Source organism: Gavia stellata, unplaced genomic scaffold, assembly GCF_030936135.1.
Source record: "Gavia stellata isolate bGavSte3 unplaced genomic scaffold, bGavSte3.hap2 HAP2_SCAFFOLD_79, whole genome shotgun sequence".
NCBI lineage: Eukaryota > Metazoa > Chordata > Aves > Gaviiformes > Gaviidae > Gavia > Gavia stellata.
This window is the reverse complement of record NW_026776334.1, coordinates 52,587-71,309: the sequence shown is the minus strand read 5'-3', so window position 1 is coordinate 71,309 and position 18,723 is coordinate 52,587. Positions and strand designations below refer to the sequence as shown.

At 42.6% G+C, this 18,723-nt stretch overlaps 1 protein-coding gene across 1 annotated transcript; it reads right to left on the bottom strand.

Annotated features, from left to right (window-relative positions):
• Positions 1-9,224: 9,224 nt before the first annotated feature.
• Positions 9,225-16,614, bottom strand: LOC132320919 (E3 ubiquitin-protein ligase TRIM36-like). The gene is made up of 7 exons (XM_059834560.1): positions 16,573-16,614; positions 14,542-14,631; positions 13,350-13,603; positions 12,563-12,687; positions 11,715-12,008; positions 11,114-11,411; positions 9,225-9,579 (listed from the first exon to the last, which is right to left on the bottom strand). Exons 1-7 carry the CDS (start codon positions 16,612-16,614, stop codon positions 9,225-9,227), a joined length of 1,458 nt encoding a protein of 485 aa, XP_059690543.1.
• Positions 16,615-18,723: the final 2,109 nt, after the last annotated feature.

Sequence of the window (18,723 nt, the reverse complement as noted above, 5' to 3'; positions counted from 1 at the left end):
GGGATTTGGCATCGTTTACAGTCTGATACATTTTCAACATTTACTGCACTGCTAAAAAAATTGGTTCCTAGCTTTGCAGTGTAGAAATTACTCTAGAAAGAGAGTTTTCTTATTTCTGTGCTCTTTAGGCACTGTGTAGTTCAAAATGTAATGCTTTTAAGTCTTGGACATCTCCACATACTGTTAAAAAAGTTAAAGAAATATTCTGTACTACATGAAGAGCATTATTCTGCTAACTTTCTTTGATTTGTGAGATGTTTGATAGAAGTGCAGTGAGGGGAACATGGAAGACTGGGGTGCTTGGGAATGTCTTGGTTTGTTTTTCATGTGGTGTTTTTTGTTTTGGATTTGTTTGTTTGTTTTGGCATGAGTTGGCTTGGTGTGACGTGAATCTGCCAATACCATAGTTACTGAGAGCTTAGACTGTCTTCCCCATTCGTGGAAGGAATTTCCTGTATTGCTTGATTATAAGAATGTTTCATAAATTGTGTTGAGATCAGTAGCTTAGATTTCTCTGTATGCGGTGGGAGCACCTCCATCGTGTGCAATTGCTCTGGTTTGGGGAGTGTAGTTTTGGTTTTTCGGTTTGGTTTTCTTTTGGTTTCATCTTTTCAGTTTAACACTTTTTAAAACCTGCCTTTTTCAGGATACTTTCAGTGTTTGTCGCATGTCTTGCTAGCCTCGTATCTGGGGGTCTGAGAGACAGCTGAGAACATGTCTCCTAACTGGACTGTCCTTTCCCATCCTTCTTTTGCCCCATGCTGTTCAGTACCCTCTTCAAAAATTATTACTATGACCAAGCTTATAAAGTACTGTTGTTGTCCCATTCGTGGGAGGGTTTTTAAAGTCAATTGACAGCACTTTCTGTGTTTCACTGCTTTCTTCACAACCTCCTGTGCTCATTGTGAATCAAAGAGGAGAATTCTGGTTTGGTGGCAACGCTTCACCCATTTGTGAGGTTTTTCCAGTAAGACCTAATCCTTCTTGAAACTAGGAGAACTATTTAGCAGTTGGTTCCTTCTTCTGTTGTGGACCAGCACACACTGATCAGACTTTCTCTCTCTGTCTCTGTCCTTCCCCCACTCCTCGCTCCTGCTCTGACAGTATTGGCTTCGGCTACGTTCAGTGAGAAAAGTGATATGTGGATTTTTCAAACATCATCAAGAGGAAAAAACTACTTTTTCAGAAGCATAATGTATCACCTACTACTGTTGGGGTCTTTCCCATGCTATTCTACTGGGTTTATAAAACACCTTATGAGCAGCAACTCTTTTGCAGAGCTACGTGTCTCTAAGATCCTGCCCCCAAAAAATCATCAGAAATTGAGACATATTTGGGGCATCATGAGTCATAAAAGGTATACAGTCGAGGTTGGGAGCAAATCTGGGGAGTGCGTGAGAGTTTTTTTACTTATTACCTCGCATTTGGCACAGCTGGATGGATCATATGGCAGCTTATGCAGTCACCATGCACATTACCTTTTAAAAACTTGACAGCTGCGATGTGGTTACCCTTAAAAAGCATTCCTCTCCTTTTCCTCTTCCCCCTCCCTCTGCCACTGTGCTCCTGAAACAGCTACCTGGATCTGCCAGAAGGATGGAGAAAGTCAGTAAAGGTCTTTTTAGCAGGGAAAATTCCGTGTCCAAACCCCAGTATCCCTTCATGCAAATGGCAAACAGACAAGAACAAGATAGTACTCCTCTTTGATCTTCTACAAATATACCCCTTTGATTCGTATCTAAAGACAGAATAACAGAATATTGTGCTCTAGGTACAGGGCTCTTCTCTTTTTCAGGGTAGATCTTTTTTAGTTTTTCTGCACCTGGACAACAAGTTTCTGAGGAACTTACTAACTTGGGCACCTTCCGCCGTTTCAGATTGTCTTGCACATTCTGCTTCCTGTCATTTTGAGGTCCTCCTGTGTAGTAGGACCCAATTTCTGTCAGTTGAAAGGTTTTTGCTGTAATTAAGCCTATGTTCAGAAGCAGTCTCAAGTACGTGACATGCTGAGGAAGAACGTGCAGCTTCTTTCAGGTTCTTGTTTCCACCAGGTCGGTTCCCGTTTGGGTTCCCTGTGTGGCGTTGCAATGGCTGTGTCAGTGTGGTGGAGGGAGGTGCATGGGGTAGAGAGAAGGCGGGAGTAAGGGCTCTTAAACCCAGCTTCTGCAGAGCTGTTGCTGTATGTGTAAGTGCATCCACCTCCCAGAGGTGACGTGTTGTACTCAGCAGTGGTGGGGTCAGCCCAGGGGAATCTGTACGAGAATTTGGCTTCTAGCCCCAGAAGCCCCATTTCTGAGCAACAGAGCTTATTGTTGTTCTGATTCAAAACAAAAGGTCATGTTGAGCAAATAAAAATATTTTCATTCAGGTTATCCTTATCTGCAAGGAAGTGTTGTGGCAAAAAATCTTTCTTCCCTTTCATAGTGAGCTGAAAAATAATACCAGTTTGTTACAAATCTGTAATATAAAAACTCATGTATACACTGCATGTGGGTGAGCAGGCACTTCTTTATTGCAGCGCTGGACGCACAGGGGATCACTCCACCACGTGTGCGTGCTTAGTTTCTCTGCTACAAAAGTTATACACAATCAAAGTATACATAATCATCATATTTCCAGGAAACAATTAACATATTCATACGATTTCTGAGAACTCGTTAATATATGTAAAAGCTCGTGAGGCATGTGCCTTCAGGTACACAGGTGGTCGTCTAAGGTCCTCTGCTGGTCGTCCATAGTCTTCCTCATGGTGTCCTTTAGTTGAACGCCATCTTTGCTCAGGTTGGTTGCAAAATTCCATTCTTGGAATCTTCTTAAGTTTTCCTCGGTTTACTGACCAGGTCTACAACTTATCATTCTCCTGACAAGCAAATCCTGCCTATTCACAGTGCTACATTGTTCAGCAGTTAGTTCATGATGAAATCACAGATAAGTCATACCTCGTTACCTTCATACAGAATATATAAAATTTAATTTTTATTAATCGCTCTCTGGATTATACTATTCTATCAATATCCATCCTTAAAATAATCAATGGTTATTTCTATTAATATCTATTGATTGGCATTCTTGATATTTGAATCAAGATGGGAAAGGTAAGGAATTTTCCAAGCAGCATCATTGGTGCATATCAGGTCACATTGTCACGGGACTCAAACCAGACTTTTCTATTCAGTTCTTCATCGTTCCATCTCATTACTGTTAGTTCCTTAGTATGGAACAGAGACTCCCTGGTGAGGTTCCTATGGTTATTGTTTCTAACTGAACAATCCTAACATATGCATTTGTATTTTATTATTTTATTTATTAATCAAATTTAACCTTTCTATATGATTAATTCTTGATTTTTTTTTTTAAATCAGAGTATTTACAAAAGTTCCCCCCTGTGAAAGTTTTGAAAATTATTTCAATACTTTCATTTTAATCAGTTAAGCTGATTATGTGCATCAAGTATAGATGCGAAACGAGTTAATCGATTCATCATCCTCCAATTTATGATATGTAGTATTACTGATAAAACAAGACTGATCAAAATCAGTATCAGGAGAATAACGATGGGGTGGCATAACTTATTTAGGATGCCTGTAGCAGTAGGTGACCATCCGAAAAGAGTGTCCCACCATTTATGTTCTGCACCTTTTCCACCCTCTCTAAAACACAGTGTATTTCTTCCACATTGTGATGAACAGTTATTAAAGTTCTGTGTCTGTTTCCCTTGACCTTTTTCAAAATTTTGATTAAATCCTGGTTGTTGTAGCAATTGTTTCACTAAAGTGAGATTCATTCCAATGGGTGCAGGCAACAGTTCCTGAGTTAATGTATAACTAGATTGCAAGAGCTGGTGAGATGTGACTGGAGCCAAGTAAGAAAAATCACATCCCGTGATTTCAGTGAAATTACAAACACAAAAACTGGAGTGATTCCTAGTATGTGTAACTACATCATCTACGGATATAAAATCACAAGCTGTTCTCAAACATACACAGCCCTTACCAATACATATATATAAGCAGTGTTTCAGGGTTTTCGTCAGGGCGAGTTTCAAAATGACTCAAAATGATTTTGTTCAGTATCTAAACAGATATCCTGACCTCTGATTGCATTACCTTCACAGATGAACCCTTGTTGTTCTCGTACAATACAAGAATCCAAATCCACAGTTTGCCATTTCTGTCCCACTTCTTGGGCCCATACTCTATGCTCAAATGGATAGAGTAAGGGTCCATTGTGATTCAATCCTAATGCAATAACAGGGTAGATGGAATATATTGAAGCATTATGTATAGTTAATACAAAAGTTGTGGCTGTACTTGTGATGGGATCGTGGGTAAAGTTTACCAAATTCCACCAGGACTGGAGTTTTTTCTCTAAATCAGTGGCACTATCTCAGATTATTTTCCGAATCTCGGTGGGGAGATTGCCTTCTTCACCCTCTCTTATGATTGAAGCGGCCACTGATTGCGCCCACGGTTGAGCCTGGATACAACTGAGAACCAAAGATAGGTTATCTTGGGCCACACCGAGTGCATCTACAACGAAATTCATGGTCTTCCACATTCACCTTTTCCCATTTTGGTAATATGTTTGACAACAGCCACTGGTTAGTTTCTAAAGCCAATAGGGAAGATTGCAAAGGCCGTTGTAATTTAGCAAATTCACTAGAAGTAGTAGCCAATTTGTCTCCTGACATATTTTCCTAATTTGCCTTTTTAATTTCAGAATGTTTTTAAACAAGGCCTTTTTGTTAAAGCTTTAGACATCTAAAAAGTGTCTACATGATTCACACCTGCATGAAGCTTTGCAAATCACACAGTAGTCACCAAACAGCTATACTGCACAAAGATCCACACAATACCACACCATTCTTAGCTTAGTCTACATTGTAAAGTGCTGTTTCGTAGGAAGAAACTTGTTCTGGAAAAATAAGTATCTGGATAGGCAAGTACTGTTGAACTGTATTTCTGAAAGGTGACACTTCCATCGTAGCGGAAAAAATCTGACAGTGTGTTGTCAGTGCCTCTGACAGTGTGTGTTTTTATTTAATAAGCTGGACTCAGCACCATAGAGTACTGTAATGAATGCATCCTAAGTATTCAGGTGACACCAAAAGCCAAATCAATTTTTAAACTCAGAATGAGATAGATACAAACAGACATATCAAAAGGTAGGTAAATGTTTAAAGTGGCGTCAGTCTCTGTCCAGGAGAATAAGTAATTGCATAGCAGAGCACATCTTAAAGTAATGTAAGATAAAGCTATAGCAGAAAAAAAACCCTAAATCTTTAATTTTTTACTTCTATATTGTCAAACCAGTAAAATTTAATCTTTTGAAAATAAATGAGTCTGAGAGACTGTCGTCATATCTAAGATAGTGTTCAGTTTATGAGTATTTCCATGAAATAATGAAAGGCCAAAGCCTGGTGGTCTTGGTCCAGATGCTTATAAAGAATCCAAATGTGGAACTGTGGCGTGCTAACCATGACAGAAACCCTTAATTTAGACCGGTTTCTGAAGCTGAGGAATCAAAAATTATATATTTGTCTGTGGAAAGAGATTTGGTCTGGGAACAACAAATGAGAAAGTTCAACCCTATCATCTATAGCTTTAAGCCAATACTAAGGTTGGTAGATGAACAGACAAATGGTGATTATACAATGGGAGAAGTCACAGCTACTGCAGAGAGAATCCTGCCTCCTGGGTCTATTTGACTACTGGGCTCACACACACAAGAACATGACTCATCTACTCAACAGAGTGTACTAACATGTAGAAGTTTTCAGTGCTTGACTTGCTAGTCATGGTTTAATAAATGACTGAGGGGAAAAAAAGTGGAAGAAACGATAAATTTTAACAGCTGCATCTGACTACAACTGAAGTTGCTCCAAGATCTGGAAAAGCAAGCAAACAAAAGAATGATCACGTTTGTGTTACCTATGAAGCTACTCAGGAACATTCAAGTCTAGAAGTGACTGAAGAGCTGCAGGAGGCCCTCAGGACTAAGTGACCAGGTAAACGAGCAGATGAAACTCAGTATTAACAAATGCAAAATAACACACAAGGCGGGGAAACCCTGTATGTGCACAGCTTGTTTACAACTCACCATCAGGATTGTGTGGAAAACACTGCAGAAGAAACTTTGTAAATGTCAGCTTAATACTCGGTATTGACCAAAAAGGCAAATACGGTTTCAGGACTATGGAAAGAAGGGAAACCCAGCATTTTGTCATCCTTCACAACAACAGAGTGTCTGTATGGAGGGCTCCTTCAGTCAGTCTCAGAAGGCAAGAGGAGAGAGAGGGGCAGCAGGATGCTCACCAGTACAGAATGGCTTCCGTCCAGCAAGAGGAAACATGAAGGGGAGGGCATAATAGGAAAGAAAGGCTATGACAACCATCTATTACAAAAAAAAATTACCTAAGTGATAACTAGCGAGGGACAATTTGCCATTTCTCCTGCAACAGGAAGTTCCAGAAGATATCCACTGCTTCACAGCTGCTGCCTGGGTCATCAAAGTGTTTCTCACACAAGTACATAATGAAGCTGTGGAATGTACTTCCACGCAGCCTTACTAAGGCAGAAACATTTGCGGGTGAGACCCAGACAAGAAGTTGCTCTTGCCGGGCCTTTCTAGCCCCAAAAGGGCTGTCAGGCGCACTCTGTCGCAGATGGAACTTCTGCCAATTACCATTTCTGCCAATTTCTTCTGACAGTGGCCACTGGACAGGGGCTTAAGAGAGAGGACACTGGAGGGGTGTACTCCAGGTCAGATCAGTACAACAGTTCAGACAGCAAAGCACACAAAGGTTTTGCATTATGACCTACATTCATTTAAGTGTATTGTGATTTTCAGGTCCCGTTTCATAGCTCTACAGCTGTATACACGTACTTAGTAAGCATACTTCACACACATTCATCAAGATGCAACACTATCCCCAAATTAGAAAGCATATCCCCAAATTAGAAAGCACCTAGTATGTATAAGAAACATCCTTCACTTTATATCCTTATTTTTCCACAACACAAGTTAACAGTGCAAGTACCCAAATGTTTTTTACGTAGATTTCTATAAACAGGTGCAGTCCACCTCCATGCCCAGTAAGATCACCTAACAGATGCTCCTGGAAGATACGTCAAAACATATGGAAGACAGGCAGGTGATTAGAAACAGCCAACATGGGTTCACCAAGGGCAAATCATGCCTGACTCATCTAGTGACCTTCTGTGATGGAGTGACTGCACGAGTGGACAAGGGAAGAGCTACAGATGTCATATACCTGGACTTCTGTAAGGCCTTTGATACGATCCTCCACAGCATTCTTATCTCTAAATTTGAGAGCTATGGGCTTGATGTATGGACTGTTCAATGGATAAGGAATTGGCTGGATGGCCACGTCCAAAGAGTTATAGTCAATAGCTCAATGTCCAAGTGGAAACCAGTAACGAGTGGGGTCCCTCAAGGGTCTGTGCTGGCACCAGTATTATTTAGTATCTTCATTAACAACACAGACAGTGGGATTGAGTGCACCCTCAGCAAGTTTGCAGATGACACCAAGCTGAGCAGTTCATTTGCTAGAGGGAAGGGATGCCATTCAGAGGGACCTTGACAGGCCTGAGGAGCAGGCCCATGTGAACCTCATGAGTGGGCATGGTGGTGTTGGTTGATGGTTGGACTTGATGATCTTACAGGTCTTTTCCAACCTTAGTGATTCTGTGATTCTGTGAGATTCGCCAAGACCAAGTGCAAGGTCCTGCACTCGGGTCCAGGCAATCCCCAGTATCAGTACAGACTGGGGGATGTAAAATGGGCCACAAAAATGGTCAGAGTGCTGGAACACCTTCCCTGTGAAGAAAGGCTGAGAGAGTTGGGGTTGCTCAGCCTGGAGAAGGCTCCAGGGAAGACTTCATTGCAGCCTTTCAATATATAAAGAGGGCTTAAACAGAAAGAGGGAGATTTAGATTAGATATAAGGAAGAAATTTCTAATGGTGAGGGTGGTGAGACCCTGGAACAGGTTGCCCAGAGAAGCTGTGGCTGTCCCATCCCTGGAAATGTTCAAGGTTATGTTGGACAGGGCTTTGAGCAACCTGATCTAGCGAAAGATGTCCCCGCCCATGGCAGGGGGATTGGACTAGATGATCTTTACAGGTCCCTTCCAAACCAAACCATTCTGTGGTTCTATGATTCTACGCAAAACTACTATGTGATACAGTTTTTAAAAGGAGAGGAACGGAAATTTGAGGTGAGACATCCTTTAAGGCAGAAATCGGGTCTCAAAACTTAATCAGTGCATTTTTAACATTCTTACTAAAAAAACAAGCTGCTACTAGATCAAAAAATTAACTTATAGAAACAAGTATTAAAAGAAATACCTGATTTTTTTTTAAAAGTTCACATATTATTACTCATGTCAGTAACTCATATGCTTTTGCCTAAATACCAGGTACAATTACTCACACATGCAAACACTTCTGATTTTGGACTCTAAAGTAAGTCTGATGTTTAAGGTAGAATTGCACTTTATATATTTTTATATAGCCTATAGTAAAAGCCTGGAAGAGTAAAGAAACTTACCATTATGCCACCAACTACACGACACCAGGTGTCAGAATTAGAGTTTTAGCTTACAGTCACATTAAAGGTATATGACATGCAATCAGATTCTAGTTTACCCTCCTCTTTCCAAATAAAACCTAAACGTTCCGCTGCAGTTCTGATTTCTCCCTGCTTTATACTGTATTTTTGCAAATGTTATTTCGTGCTGAAGGGCCCAACCCCTGGTGCTCAGGGGTTAATTGGAAAGCATTTGACCCCTCAGAGGCATTCAGGCAGATTTCTTGAAAGGAGAATGGCAATCACACGCTGTCAGCTTTGATTTCATTAAATGCAAAACTGACTATGTAAGGATTTACGTTACACAAAAGGTAGATTTCTACCCCCGAAGAGTAATTTTGGTTGCTAGTCAAACTTCTTCCCTGCTTCCCCCTGGGAAGAAAGTCTGTGGAGAAAAGCATTGCACAGATCACAAGAAAGGCAGGAGAGTTCCTGGAAGAACATTTCCCACTAGTGTGGGACGTGTCTGAACCGTTTGTTTAAAAAAAGCATGACCCAGAGGCTTGTAAGCAACATGTGGATAGAATGTAATTAATCAGGAGTGAAAACTAAGGTAGAATTCTTCTGCTCTCTCTCGTCTTCCACCTCAGAACAGCAATGGGAAGAGATCACTGCACTAGATGTCGTCGTGGTACTCCCCGTACTTTGCTGTGACAGCTTCCTCAAGATGAACTGCTGCGCCACCCATTAAGGCAAACGCTGGGTACATTATGCCAGAGCAGTCCACCTCGCACTCATAAAGGCATTTCATACGGCCTGCGTCGTAGAACCCCACCTTGCCTTTGTCACAGTCGAGGCAGATGCCCAAGCACGATGGCAGGGGAAGGATTCTGCTCGCTGGATCCTTGGGGGCAGCAGGTGTTGTGGGGATAAAGAACTTCTTCATGCCTAAAGTGACCAGTGTGAAAGGCTGTGATGACTCAAAGAAGGCATCTTCACTCCCACTGTCATGACCACTGTCTTGCTCGTATCTAGAACAGAAAAACAACCATTTGCTTTTGTCAAATTCTGAAGGGGGATCAGTGATGTGAACTGGAGAAAACATTTTTGTAAGACAAGAAACACCACATGATCACCTGCAAAACCTTGTGGGGTAAAAATATACCTAAGCCAGGAGGGAAGATGCATTTAGTAGGTGGAGAACACTCACTTGGGCCACTTCAGACAATAAATAACAGCTAAACACTAACGAGGACAAGACCACAGAAGGCTTTACTAAGGAGCGGATGTATCTAAATGTACTCATGCTAGGTAATCATTAATGAACCTACAGGTATAGCAAATTAGTTAACTTGAAAAGTAATTTAGCGACTATGACTCATGATTACAGACAAGGTATGTTTAACTTCATTTACATAATGTTAAATGACACGAGTAAATACATTTAACATTACTGTTGTCCTATGAGTTTTCCACACCACTGCTGTATTACATTGTCTTTAAAATTCACAACACAAAAAGTAGCGGTTTAAGTTTTTGGTTTGGTGGTTTGTTTTTTTTTAAAGTGCTCTGCCTGGAGGTTTCCATGAACCCCTGTTTCCCAGCTGGTTACTGGGGAAAGTTTGTGGCCAGATTTGTTCAGTCTACATGCTTTTGCCCCCTACTTCTGTCACCAGATGAAGACACACTGGAGAAGCACACATTCTTCTGTGCCGACAATCCCTAGCTAGGTTTGCATTTTTGGGATGTCTGGGGGGAGATTGGATTTGTGTCAGCCAAAGTTTTCCAGGTATTTGTGTGGATGAGGAAAAAGAAATCAGGAAATCAGGATCTAATTTCTCACTTTGCAAAAAGCCTCCATCTGGCTTTAAGCAGCTCAAGACACAGGCATTCTTACACTTTCAGTATGTTACACAGGAGGAAGCTGATGCATTTTTTACATTCCTGAAAGAGTTAAGAGTCCTCAGGAGATAGCTTCCCAGCCTGCAGTTCCTAGACACATCCAGGCTTACTACAACCATACTTCAGAGCTGAAATCTTTTTATTGGTTTGTCCACTGTACTTTGGCTTGTGATCAGTAGCACTCCAGTACCATATGCAAGTGTATAGCCTGGGATAAGCCAGTGACTTGGAATCCACCGTGACGCAAGCTACAGCAAAGATACACAGATATACACAGTGAACATTGTACCTCTGAATGGCTGCCAAACCTAGTATGCTAAGGAAATTAAGGCAGAGTCTTACTATTGACAATTAAACATTGCTTCAATCTTGCAAGTGATGCTTTTTTTTTACCTTGTTGCTTTAACTGGCACATCTTGACATCTATAGGAACCTCATTTCTTTCCCAAAAAGAATGAAAATAGGACTCTGGATAATTACAACACCTTTCTGCTAATAGCAGGGGATGAACAGGACAACCTGCTTACAGCATATCCTTCAAGCTACTTTCCACTAGTTAGGTTCACCTTGTGTACTAATTGCGACCAGACTCACTCTTAACTTATTTTTTAAAAAGCCATCTCCTTACATAAAACATGTATTAAGCAAGAGTCTGCAATTTACCTTGGGCTGGTCACATCATGGGTATTATGGAACAATTTCTGTATCTTGTTGCTAGAAACAACTCCCACTTTCACCAGGTATGAATAGGCTTCCACACGAAAAGCCCAGACGTGCTTCCCTTTGGCAATCCCAGTGTCGCCAATGATGTAATCCAGGGTTGTGTAGCATCCGATCTGCATGCGCTCAGATCCCAGCAGTAGAGGAAATCCAGCCCTGCTTTCCACAGAGGTTCTTCCTGGGTTCAGCAGGAGATGTTCACTGTTGTACCCACATTTGTCATCAAAAAGAAAACTGAAAACTGAAAAACAGTATCCAAAAAAATTTCCTCTTAGTTAAGTATTTGGCCTTCTGTGCTTATAAACTACATTTTAAGTCATGCTGGCATCAGAATTTCTCACTTTTAAAGGCTACCGGGAACGTCATGCAAGCTAAAACGGTCTCAGCATGCCACCTACTTAACCTGTTTGTTAACAGTGCTTCTAAACATTTATGCAACCGATAACAGCAGAGTAGAAGTCTGGGAACTACTGGAAACCACCTACAGCTCTTAACACCGACAGACACAGATTCAACACCTTGTGGACATAAGAAAACCCAATACCTGGAGCTGGAGGCGTACGCAAAATAACTTCTCGGCTCCAAGGGCTACAGATGGACCCTTTATATCCTCGAACTCTAAAGGCATAGGAGCTGTCATCATCAAGATCAGATATTACTTTGCTCTTGCTGCAAACTTTGATCTCCTGCCACGTCGCACTCTCCTCTTCTCTATTAAGCTTATGATACTCAAGAACATAGATATCAGCTGAGTCTGTCTTCCCAGGGCATTCCCAGCTGATCAGAGCTTTGTTGTACATTCTGCTCTGCTCTTCATTGATTTCTGGTATTTCTAGACCTGGAATGCCAGAGATTCAGGAGAAAAAAACCCTCAAATTTAGATATATGTTGTTTTAGAATTAACCATACAAGCCCTTTGTTGAGTGGCTATAGCACTTGGGGGGGGTGGGGGTGGGGGCAGAAATCTGACTCAATCAGTTAAAGAGTACAGATGAGGATGGTTCCATTCATGCACTTACATAAATCCCTTACTTTCTGTTTTTACTTCGAAAGTTGTGTTATTTATTTTTGCTGGCAGCTAAAAAAGCATATAAAAGCCTATTCTTTTCTGTCATGTTAACAAAAAGCTTCTAGGAAGACCTAGTATTACTTAACTACAATGTTTTGGAAGCCAATGTAAACTGGTACTGAATGCAATGGCATCTTAGCTTCTTTTTCAAAGCTAAAGCTAGCATTGCTGCCAGGTAATGCCTTGTGGATCACAGAGACAGAAGGGACAATGCAAGTCACAAGACTGAGTTCTGCAGCTGCAGCCCTGCATAAGTTTTGCCTCTTTCCAGAGAAGCCCTTCAAGTCGTAACTTGAGAAAGACCTGATGCTCTCGCAATTTACCATTGGAATGGAAGGACAAGTCACCAAGGATCTCTTCTGGCTTAGCTATGTCCACCACAAAGTCTTCAAAAGTAGTTTCAGCTGCTGGCCTGAAGCTCTTCAGAGATTCAGTAGCTTTTTGGATTCTGAAAGCACAGAAGCAAAGGGATGGCAGAACAGAGAAAAGGGAATTCACATGTGTGCATTCCTTAAAGTAAAAATGCTAGGTTTTGCTTTAAAAAAAAGTTCTGTTTTCATGTACTTACTGATGTCTCCCAGAAATTTCTGTCTCTCTAGACAGAATTCAAATGCAAAATTTAAGGTCTTTTGTACATCAGTGTAAAGGTATCAGTGTAAAGATAATGAAGAGGTAATCGTTCAGCTGGTAGAGCATTTTAACAATTTGGGGCATTATGTTCAAAGAACAAAACAGATGTGAAGCGCTAATGGAGAACAGCTATTAAGATCAAAGACTTTAAAGCCAGAAGAGACCTGTTAGATGAACTTGCAAATACCCGATACAATCTCTGAGCAAAGGAATGTGTCAGTGAGCTGAATGGGCTACCCTTCCAGTGCAGTCCTACTGAACAAGGCCACGTGTTGTCACAGGACAGAGCCCCTCCTGACTGCTGTTTCTTAACGCACACTGTAATGTAGCAATTTCTACTGAACGGTACTGGGACCATCTCTGAGCCTTTGCAATACAAGGTACTGCATTCAGTACTTTGCTAGCAGGTGTCAAAAGAATATGACTGACCAGACATCCTGGAACAGTACCTGTACTTCAAACAGAAGATAATTAAGATACCTGACATGAAGCTGTTTTGCTGTTTGAACAAAACAAGATGGATCAGCTTCTTTAAGCACCTCTTGAGCATATCCTACAAGGCCATTATTTTCCAGGAGCCCTTGATATTCCTCTGCTTGCGTTTGCAATTTTTCCAGCCTTAAATTCTTAGAAGTTTCAATTGCCCTAAGAGCTGCGGACTTCTTCTCTTCTAGGACATGAGATAATTTCTCAAAGCTCTGAGATGCTTCTTCTTTAGCTCGTTCACTGTTGCACTAGGAGGGAACAAAAGACATTTTAGACAGATTCCACAGCACTGTGGCTGTGTACAGAAACATACCTAAAGTTGTTCAAGGTATCACAGCAATCTAGTCATCCATTTGACAGACAAGACTAATGAGCTTTGTTATGCCCATCAGCACTGAAAATGTGATCAGCACTGCACCCAAGCTAGTAAGCGTTTACTGTTATCAACACAGAGAACGAAGAGCAGGAAAGTATTCCTCTGATTATGTCTTGAGTTACGCATAGCATGTGTCTAAACAGCTCATGGAAAAGCACTGTAAAAACAGGTCAGTTTCTGAAGTCTTCATGCCCAAGAGCTAGGTGCTCCTCCACCTTCCCCAACCACACTGAGATGGGGGTCCAGCCCAGCTTCTCACATATGCCCTCAGAACTGTAGGGTCACCTCTAACTAGTGCCCTGGATAAAAGGAACTACAAAGCACAGAGACAATCTTTATCAAGATACAGGCAGGGCCAGGAGCTCCTGCAATTTCTGCCATTGTGTTTTTCAGCTTGTACGTGAGCTCCCAGCTCTGACTCTTCTGCAGGGAGATTTTACTCTTAATTCTGACTTTATTGCAACATCCTCAAGGCAAACAGCCAGTGTAAATTGTGAAGCACCGTTAATACACAAGAGCTGTAAGTCTAACCCACCTCTCTTTGATTAAGGTATCAAACAAGCTTTATTTCAATTAAATTTACAGCAGCACCCAAAACTTAACTTCCCTCTGTATGTTGCCCATATTTCCAACACTGTCAGGATTAGGTCTTACCATTTGTGATTCAGGACTAACACAAACTGTTCAGAAATTGTTTTACTGGCTAACTGAAAAAAGCCAAAGGATTTGAAACACTTCAGTGAAAACAGTTTGAGTCTCTGCTGTGTCCCTGCAAGGGCTATCCCCAGACAACATGGAAGACACTCTTACCTCTGTTTCTTTCAGCAGCAGATCCAGCTGTGTGATGTGAGCTTTCACCTGGCTCTCCTTACTGATGAGGTACTCAATATCTTTTGAAAGCTTCTCCTGTTAAAACAAAACAGCGAGCTAGCAGAATAAGGGTATCCCACCCAAACCGACAACCAGCACAGGCAGGTCATCCAGCTAGCACTCGCTTTATCTAGTTACAAGGACAACAGCCTGCCACCAGTTATGAGCAGCAACCCTGCGGAGAATTGCTCAGTGACCCGCAATGACTGCACAGGGATGTCAGGCCACTGATGTGGGCAGGACTGGGGGCACAGCCTCTAAGGACAAGAGGTAACAGCCTCTAAGGACAAGAGGTAACAGCCTCAGCTGGCTCAGTCTTCCCCAGCCACAAGTGTCACCTTCTCTTAGGCTAGGAACATGAGGCTTCAGGACGTTACTAAAACTTACAGAAAAGCCACGTTAGTTATTAACTCATTTGTAGTAAGATTTGCTAGAAGAATGAGTGGTTCAAAGCATGAACTTCTGAGTGTCTCTGCATTTCCTTACTTGCAAGAGTTAACAGCTGTACAGGAAAAGCCTTGCAAACAGGCAAGGAGGCCAAAGAGCACAAGGCAGGCTGGTCTGGTCTTCCCCCCCCCCCCCCCCCTTTTTTTTTTTCTTGTGAGCAAGAGAGGAAGAAAAGGAAGAAGAGGAGGTAGAAGCAATCATTCTTTAACAACAAAGCAATGTTTGCAAGTCTTCCCTGTTGTACTGCGAATTAACAGCTATGCAACTTCAGAAACATACAAGGTCCCAACAGATACTTCCAATGCAAATTTTTCAGGAGTGCTTCTGAAGTATCAGCTAATCCAAGCCACAAGGACACTTACCTTAAAAAAGCTAGATTGTAAAGTATAAACTGCTTAAACCTTTTGCATTGGTCAGTACTGCTATACAGTTGGCTAAAACAAGGTGGAAGGACTTTTAAGAGGTTATGTTTCAAGCCTCATAGAAAATACAGTTTCTCAGAAGTGCGCTATGTCACACTAATATATATATTAACAGATGTTGCACAACAGCATGCCTCATGACTAGTTCAGTGTCCTCTAAACACACATCCTGGCTTCCTGCCACAGGGAGTTTGCCCTTACACCAGAAGCTCAGTACTTTTCCCCTTCTTAAGGCCAGGTCCAACAATATTTACTTTTACCTGAAGGGTTTTGTAGGCAGTGCTCATGGTTGTTACTCTATGGTTTGCATGACATCCACCCAGTTTACAAAGATGACAAACAGGCCTTCTGCACAGTCAGCACAGTCTGAGCTCCCAGCGAAGAGACCAAGGGCTCGACGTCTTCCTCCAAGGGATTGAGGGCTGCGACAGAAAGACATGGAGCAGAGATGAAATGCCCGTGTCTGCAGAGGCGAAACGCCCGTGTCTGCAGAGACGAAACCCCTGTGCCTGCAGAGACCCCCAGGCATCCCCTCCAGAGCACGCCAGCCCACTCGTCTCTTTCCCTGGCCAGGAGGAGCAGGTGAGACCAACAGATCAGCTGGAACCTGCTGCTCCAAATGCCTCTGAGATGTTCCTCTGCCCATGAGACGTTTCCCTGGAGCAGGGCCAGGCATGGCAGGACCCTGCCAGGCTCTGTCCCCTGCCCCACCACCCCTGGCTGCTGACCGGTCACGCACCAGCTCCAAGTGCTGGCCCCCATCCCCCAGCACAATAAAGTTGGCTGCTCATCTCATCTGACCTGGAAGATCCCATGCTCATTTGACAGTCATCCCCCTCTGCCTTTCTCGAGGGGCAGCGTTAGGGGACGGGACTGGGGGGTTGTCTTCTCCCCCGGGGTTGGCAGCAACTTCCCCAGACCTGCCTCCCTTCGGCTGGCCTGGGCTGGCTGCCCGGCACCTTGGCCACATGCTTCAGGCCTTGCTGGCCCCAGGAGGCTGCTGCTCAGTGCCACTCCACAGCAGCGCTTTCTCCCGATGCGATGTTCACATGCACCCCCTGAGCCCCGTCTGCACCCGCGGTCTCTGCCCCTTCCCCACTACCCTGCAACAGCTCTTCCCCTCCTCCAGGCGCAGCTCCGCCATCCCCCCGGGCACTCAAAAGCACACAAAGGTTTTGCATTATGACCTACATTCATTTAAGTGTATTGTGATTTTCAGGTCCCGTTTCATAGCTCTACAGCTGTATACACGTACTTAGTAAGCATACTTCACACACATTCATCAAGATGCAACACTATCCCCAAATTAGAAAGCATATCCCCAAATTAGAAAGCACCTAGTATGTATAAGAAACATCCTTCACTTTATATCCTTATTTTTCCACAACACAAGTTAACAGTGCAAGTACCCAAATGTTTTTTACGTAGATTTCTATAAACAGGTGCAGTCCACCTCCATGCCCAGTAAGATCACCTAACAGATGCTCCTGGAAGATACGTCAAAACATATGGAAGACAGGCAGGTGATTAGAAACAGCCAACATGGGTTCACCAAGGGCAAATCATGCCTGACTCATCTAGTGACCTTCTGTGATGGAGTGACTGCACGAGTGGACAAGGGAAGAGCTACAGATGTCATATACCTGGACTTCTGTAAGGCCTTTGATACGATCCTCCACAGCATTCTTATCTCTAAATTTGAGAGCTATGGGCTTGATGTATGGACTGTTCAATGGATAAGGAATTGGCTGGATGGCCACGTCCAAAGAGTTATAGTCAATAGCTCAATGTCCAAGTGGAAACCAGTAACGAGTGGGGTCCCTCAAGGGTCTGTGCTGGCACCAGTATTATTTAGTATCTTCATTAACAACACAGACAGTGGGATTGAGTGCACCCTCAGCAAGTTTGCAGATGACACCAAGCTGAGCAGTTCATTTGCTAGAGGGAAGGGATGCCATTCAGAGGGACCTTGACAGGCCTGAGGAGCAGGCCCATGTGAACCTCATGAGTGGGCATGGTGGTGTTGGTTGATGGTTGGACTTGATGATCTTACAGGTCTTTTCCAACCTTAGTGATTCTGTGATTCTGTGAGATTCGCCAAGACCAAGTGCAAGGTCCTGCACTCGGGTCCAGGCAATCCCCAGTATCAGTACAGACTGGGGGATGTAAAATGGGCCACAAAAATGGTCAGAGTGCTGGAACACCTTCCCTGTGAAGAAAGGCTGAGAGAGTTGGGGTTGCTCAGCCTGGAGAAGGCTCCAGGGAAGACTTCATTGCAGCCTTTCAATATATAAAGAGGGCTTAAACAGAAAGAGGGAGATTTAGATTAGATATAAGGAAGAAATTTCTAATGGTGAGGGTGGTGAGACCCTGGAACAGGTTGCCCAGAGAAGCTGTGGCTGTCCCATCCCTGGAAATGTTCAAGGTTATGTTGGACAGGGCTTTGAGCAACCTGATCTAGCGAAAGATGTCCCCGCCCATGGCAGGGGGATTGGACTAGATGATCTTTACAGGTCCCTTCCAAACCAAACCATTCTGTGGTTCTATGATTCTACGCAAAACTACTATGTGATACAGTTTTTAAAAGGAGAGGAACGGAAATTTGAGGTGAGACATCCTTTAAGGCAGAAATCGGGTCTCAAAACTTAATCAGTGCATTTTTAACATTCTTACTAAAAAAACAAGCTGCTACTAGATCAAAAAATTAACTTATAGAAACAAGTATTAAAAGAAATACCTGATTTTTTTTTAAAAGTTCACATATTATTACTCATGTCAGTAACTCATATGCTTTTGCCTAAATACCAGGTACAATTACTCACACATGCAAACACTTCTGATTTTGGACTCTAAAGTAAGTCTGATGTTTAAGGTAGAATTGCACTTTATATATTTTTATATAGCCTATAGTAAAAGCCTGGAAGAGTAAAGAAACTTACCATTATGCCACCAACTACACGACACCAGGTGTCAGAATTAGAGTTTTAGCTTACAGTCACATTAAAGGTATATGACATGCAATCAGATTCTAGTTTACCCTCCTCTTTCCAAATAAAACCTAAACGTTCCGCTGCAGTTCTGATTTCTCCCTGCTTTATACTGTATTTTTGCAAATGTTATTTCGTGCTGAAGGGCCCAACCCCTGGTGCTCAGGGGTTAATTGGAAAGCATTTGACCCCTCAGAGGCATTCAGGCAGATTTCTTGAAAGGAGAATGGCAATCACACGCTGTCAGCTTTGATTTCATTAAATGC